This window comes from Rhinopithecus bieti, unplaced genomic scaffold, assembly GCF_001698545.2.
Source record: "Rhinopithecus bieti isolate Rb0 unplaced genomic scaffold, ASM169854v2 scaffold_17939, whole genome shotgun sequence".
Taxonomy (NCBI): Eukaryota; Metazoa; Chordata; class Mammalia; order Primates; family Cercopithecidae; genus Rhinopithecus; species Rhinopithecus bieti.
Window position 1 is genome coordinate 1075799 of NW_016809446.1, and position 6678 is coordinate 1082476.

General features: G+C 40.4%; 1 protein-coding gene across 2 annotated transcripts in view; it reads left to right on the forward strand.

Moving 5' to 3' along the window:
- PTH2R (parathyroid hormone 2 receptor) overlaps nucleotides 1–5373 on the forward strand; it is a 141754-nt gene extending 136381 nt beyond the window's left edge. For both annotated transcript variants that reach the window (XM_017889351.1, XM_017889350.1), the window contains exons 12-13: nucleotides 1515–1556; nucleotides 4138–5373. In XM_017889351.1, the coding sequence (XP_017744840.1) occupies nucleotides 1515–1556; nucleotides 4138–4533 (438 nt within the window). In that variant the 3' untranslated portion in view covers nucleotides 4534–5373. The remainder of the gene's footprint in view (nucleotides 1–1514; nucleotides 1557–4137) is intronic.
- Nucleotides 5374–6678: the final 1305 nt, after the last annotated feature.

A 6678-nucleotide genomic window follows, 5' to 3' on the forward strand; every position in this document is an offset into this window, starting at 1 on the left:
TCTCTCTCTCTCTCTCTCTCTCTCTCTCTCTCTCTCTCTCTCTTTCTTTCTTTCTTTCTTTCTTTCTTTCTTTCTTTCTTCTTTTTCTGGTCCTTTGCAACCTTTTGCTCTGCTCTCTCTCTGGCTTTGGTGCACCTGTCTGGAGAGTCAGGGGTGGCAGAAAGGTCGATATTCTATAGTGCCTGTGCTTTTCTGTCCTGTAGAGGTCAGGTTAATCCTCTGCTCACAGCAGGAGCAGTCTGGAGCTGTTCCTCACACAAAAAAGCCTGGACAGAGAGATAAGGAAATGTCTTGCTGTAAAATATATAACACCTACAAGAACGAGGAACTCTGCTTGTGTGTATGGAAGATAAATAAAAATAAAAGAAGGTGAAGGCAGGAAAGAGAAAAAAGGAGTGGGGAGGGGAGACAAAACTGAGGAAGAGGTTGCTGGCACACATTTTATCTCATTTGAAGCTATAATTGCCATCATCTCTCACATGGATTACTCTTTGTCCTGCTTACTCATTTGCTAGTCCACATATGATAGTCTGGAGAATCTTAAGAATATAAATTTGATCATGTCATATACTTGCCAGAAATACCCGAAGTTTTCCAGTTGCACTCAGACTAAAACTCACATACCACTGTTTGGCATACACAGCCCTGCATGTCGTGGAACCTGTCTGCCTCTCACCCTGTATCACACTAGCCTCCATGTAGCTCATTAAGTTAGGGCACAATATTGCTTCCATATGTTCTGTTGCTTAAGTTCACCTCTGCCTCCAGGGCTCACACTTGTATTCCCTTTGCCTAGACTGCTTTTTCCCCAAATATTTTCACAGCTGGCTACTTGTTCTTGTCACTTAAACCCACTTGAATATCACTCTCATAGATACTTTTTTTGAGTTCATCTAATATATCCACTACGTTACTCTTTTTAAAATCACTCATTTTTTTCTTGCATAACCCTTACCATTTTGCATTTTTCTCATGTGCTATTTGTTTATATTTTATCCATGTCTCTTCCTTTCTAGAACAGGGAACTTGTCTGTCTTGTTTACATTGTTTATCCCTGCCCCGTCATGCTGAACATCTACCACACTGCATAAGCTCAATACATATTTTTGAATGAATGAAATAAAAGGTTTCTTTGTATTCTTACCATGTATTTTATGTTTGTAGTTTTCAGCATTTACAGCTTATAACTTCCTTTTACCAAGCAGAGGACAGGTATTATGTGATCCATGGGTCACAACATAAATGAAACTAATAGGATAGAAACCTATTCCTTGTGTGTCTTGGAGTGTTTTATGTTTAACGACTTATTTGGTTCAGCTGACACCAAGGAAAGATGTCAAACAAATTTAATGTAAACATAAGGATTTGGAAACACTAGGAGAGAATAATTTGTATATAATTCTCTGAAGGAATCATAAAAAACAATTTTTGGACATACACATTTTGACACAAGATGCTTTAGTGCTGTGAGTTTTATGAGTTGGCAGTGGGCTAACATTCTCTTTTGTCTGCAGGGTTTCTTTGTGTCTATCATCTACTGCTACTGCAATGGAGAGGTAGGTTTGTAGGAACCTTGGACATCCCACAGGTCTCACTTCAGCTTGTAAATGGCCATCACAATGTATCCTGAATCTCTTTAGAATTTCCAGGATTTACAGGATGGAATGGGTGAGGAGAAGGAAGCTATTTTTATCATAAATTATTCTAGAAAAGAAAAAATTAGTGTAAATAACCTAAAGTCTTCCTCTTCTAGCACTTTTAAATGTGAACTCATCTGTAGACTCTGATATTAAAAAGCAACCTTGTTGGAATACAAACAGACACTTGGATGGACAGTGAACATCGTATTCCAGTTAATACTTCTATTCCATTTCAAGTTCTGTACAAAACTCAAATAAAAGTTTCCCTGGGACAAAGTCTTTCAACAATTTTGATGTTTTTTGAACTATAAGATGATAGTGGGACAATTTCAGTTCATTTAGGAGTTGGCTGGAAAGAAGTAACTACACTAGATAATAATACATTTTACCTTGTAACTTTTAATATGCCCTGCTGTTGGATGAGCTGCCATGTTTCTTCTCTCAAATTTTAAGCTTGCTGCAGGCCCCAGCAGTGCTTGGATACTTTTATTGCGGTAGACCCGCTGATGCTTCTGACCATGTTTAGGGTTTGGACATTGTGGCATGCTAGTCCAGTACTTGCAGAAAGAGCTTAAATTAGTTTCCTGACTTACTTCTGTATTGTTCTTACCTTATTTTGCAGGAGGGGTAAGTAGTTCAGTGTAAGAGTTAAAGAAAGAGGAAAGAAACACAAAAAGCACTCAACAGTCAAAGACGGATTTATTTTGGAGATTAACCCTGGGAGGGGCTTCTGGCCAAGTTAGGTCAGAAAGCGTTCTCTCTTACAGACTAAGAGTTTTTAAGGGTTCAGGGCAGGAGAGCTTATAACAGTCTTGGAGTGCTTCTTTGTCTTGCTTATCTGGGAGGGTGAATTTTTGTGTGTCTTTTCCCATATATCTTCCTGCAGCTGCCTGCACACCCCTCCTACCCCATCCCCGAGTCTGCTTTTAGATTCCCTATCTTAGTGCACCTAAAGGGAAAGGAATGGGCTTATTAAAACCCACTGTTTTACTGGGGTCCATTGTAGACTGTGAAGTTTGGTGGTTACCCAAGAGACTTTCCCTGCTTCCTCTGTGCCTGAGCTTTCTTACCAGCGTTTTACTGTCTGCTCTTTCTGGCTGCTTGTTGTTAGAAGGGAAGGGATTTCCTCAAAATGCATGAGGTTAGAAAGGGAGCTGGAACTTACAGTGGTGGCATTTGTCCAAGATGACGGTGCTTCTGCTCTGTCAGTCAGGTGTTGACTTTTTTTGCCAAGATGAACAGATAGAAGTTTGTTGTTTCAGGTGACATCAGCATACCAGGTTTCCACTGCTTCCCATGGAAATTCCAAATAAGCTCCTTTCTGAAAAGTGGCAATTGAAGTAGAAATGAATCTTCAGTAGTATGAATGGAAATAAGAGCCCCACCCTATTAAGAATGCATTTGCCGTGCCTGCTTTTCTATCCACGAACCTTCTTTTCTCACTCTGACTCCGTCAGGCTGCCGATGCAGATGGATAGCATGACAGTTACATTTCAAATTGAGTACCTTCTATGCCATTGCTCAGCCTCAACTGGTGCCAAAGACATCAGCAATTTAAGTGGTAAAAACAGATTTTATTCAGTAACTGCTGACCGTAGGGGAAAGAGCTGAGCCCAGTTCCAATTCACACAGAGGTGATTTGGGCATTTTAAAGGGAGAATGAGGGAGGTGGACTGTAAGGGCTCAGTCGAGTCAGAGAAGTGAAAAAATGTTTGGTCAGTATCAACATGTTTAGGCCAGTTGTGCTACCAAGCAGGCAATTAAGTTAGAATTCTATCTTCCCACAGAGGCTGGGAGACAAGAGGCCTTATCCCTCTTGATGATTATATTTTGAAGGGATGGCTCTCAGGTCTTTGAGAGAGATGCTTCTGAATTACAAGAGCTGCATACTTACAATTGTGAGCCCTTTTTAGTAAATGCCCTAAGAAAGGGGAGTCATGGGCCTATCATCAGGTGTGTGCTAGCTACAGCAAATAGTAAATTCTCCTGGCAGCACTGAGCTTTCTCAGGCAGGACTATCAATGGCTGAGATCATCCTAGGGAAGCCACGTTGTGCTGCTAGAAGCCGTGCTTGAGTTTGGGCGGGTCTCAGTGCAGGGGTTCCAATGGGCTTGTCATGTGCCAAGCAGGAGTTCTGAAGTTTTCACTGGCACTGTTTATCTTGAGTTTCTCTTCCAACCCAGAATCTTTTTTTTTTTTTCCTCTCCCGTATGTCAGATATTTCTATTGGTTGCATTTAAACTTCTATTTAAATTCTGATCTTGGACAAGTCTCTTTACCTCTCTCTAAGCTTCAATTTGCTCACCTCCAAAACTAACACCTATCTCGAAGGTTTTTTTTGCGGTTGAGAGAAAATACATGTATGAAGTCCCTGGCATGTAGAGGAACCTCAATCAATGATTGTTGCTGTCTTTGAAATCAAGGCAAACCTCCTTGTATCAAGGCTGCAGGATCTCCTTTAGGATTTCTCATGCACAACCTGTTTCTTGTGGCTCAGGTTCAGGCAGAGGTGAAGAAGATGTGGAGTCGGTGGAATCTCTCTGTGGACTGGAAAAGGACACCACCATGTGGCAGCCGCAGATGCGGCTCAATGCTCACCACTGTGACGCACAGCACCAGCAGCCAGTCACAGGTGGCGGCCAGCACACGCATGGTGCTTATCTCCGGCAAAGCTGCCAAGATTGCCAGCAGACAGCCTGACAGCCACATCACTTTACCCGGCTACGTCTGGAGTAACTCAGAGCTGGACTGCCTGCCACACTCTTTCCATGAGGAGACCAAGGAAGGTAGTGGGAGGCAGGGAGATGATATTCTAATGGAGAAGTCTTCCAGGCCTATGGAATTTAACCCAGACACTAAAGGATGCCAAGGAGAAATTGAGGATGTTCTCTGAATGGACATTCGTGGCTGACTTTCATGGGCCGGTCCAATGGCTGGTTGTGTGAGAGGGTTTGGCTGATATTCCTATGCCTGAATTCAAAGGCTGAAAATTCAGAGTTAAGGTGTTACTCAAGGAAAGTTTTTAGGCTCCATGAATCAGCTCCTGTAAATACTAAAGACGTGAAAAGGCAAGTGTCAGTGGAGTAGTTTATTACTTTCTCTTGGCATCAAGTTTTCCACTAAATTAATGTATGGTATTTTCTCTGTGATTGTTCATTTTTTTTCTGCTACTTTTGGGTAGAAAAAAGTTTCAATTGCTTGGTGGTAGCTTTCTCTCGTATATATCACCCTAAATATAATGAAGATCACTTAGTGTGTATCAGTTTCCTTTTAGAAACTAGTATTCTCTTATTTCTTACTTTAATGTACTTCTATCATTGCATATATTTTGCCTGTGCTAGGGGCAATTAGGATCTAAAAAACTATGTGGGAAGATAAAAGTTCTAAGAACAAGTACTTGCTGGAAAATTAGTTGGCTGGACATTGATAAAATAATGCATTTATAACAATTACGCATGTTTCTAGGAACAAGGAAAATTTCTCAAAAAAGAATATTTCACACATTCCTTCTTTTGAATGTCCTCTTTGTGACCAGCCAGACCTCAGGTCTTCACCCTTTCTTCTTTGTAAACCATGTCGTGTAGAAAGGTTTCCTCAGTTATTGAGCTTGTCTGCAAATTGATTTTGTTTGTAATTTATTTTGATAGCAAGTCACTGCATCTATATCTTTTTCTTGTCTGAGCTATGACTACATTGTACATGGCATGTGGGATCAATTAAAAAATTGTTTTAACAATATATTTTGGATCACTTTTTAAAATTTTTCTTTCAATGTCTCACTTTATTTTTGAGAAACAACCAAACTTCCCTTCTGTAAATGTACACATATCAACATTTAGCTTTTGTACTTTATTCAACTTGAAATTTCAGTATGTTGCAGTTTTGAAAACTTTTATTGAGGGCATGTTATGTATCAGCAGGCATGCTGCTAGGTTCTTACAAGCATTTATTTAATCCTCACTATAATTTATGCAGTAAGTCTTATTACTGTCGCCTCTTCTACAGATGACAGTGTGACTTGTAGGGGTGGAGTTAACTTGCCCAAAGTCGCCCAGCTGGTCATTGACAGCTCTATTGACTTTAAGTCCCATGTTCTTAATCATTATGTTGTATTGTCACTAGTATACATGTAGCCTATTAACCCATCAAAAATTCAATAAGGCCGGGTGTGATGGCTCACGCCTGTAATCTCAGCACTTTGGGAGGCCGAGGTGGGCGTATCATGAGGTCAGGAGATCAAGACCATCCTGGCCAACACAGTGAAACCCCATCTCTACTAAAAATACAAAAAATTAGCCGGGTGTGGTGGCACATGCCTGTAGTCGCAGCTACTTGGGAGACTGAGGCAGGAGAATCACTTGAACCCAGGAGGTGGAGGTTGCAGTAAGCTGAGATTGTGCCACTGCACTCCAGCCTGGGCAACAGAGCAAGACTCTGTTTAAAAAAAAAAAAAAATTCAATGAATTCTGAATAGAGAGTACTTGGGAGTCTTGCACTGTGGTATGTTTTAGCCTCTGATCCTCATAAAATTTCCACTCTAGTGGAGAAGACGTACACCTAGGAAATTAAAAAAAAAAAAATCACAGAACAATATGTTTCCAGATAAAATGACATGGATCCAACTGATCTATGTCATTTTGCTGAATGACTTAACCAATAGGCAAGTAGTGTCATGATGAATAAAGTTCTCCAATATCAACAAACCTTCTTGAAAAATATTACACCTCCCTTCCATGCTTTTTCTTTCCTTCCTCTTCTGTGCCATAGCAGAGGCCATTTCCACACTTCCTGTTTAGGAAAGTACCATTGTGCATATGTAATTCACCTGATTCAATTCTATATTGTTCGTTCCCCAGGGTACCTCCCTGTTAGGAGAGAACCATCATGAGCTGAGTCAGATATTAAGTTATATTGCTAATTTTATGCAAGGCTTTATAAAATCACTTACCTTCCTGTATAGTTCAGTTTTTCCATTTTTAAAATGAAGACAATATCTGTCTAGCTCAGAGCGATGTTCTGTGTTAAGGGAAATCACATG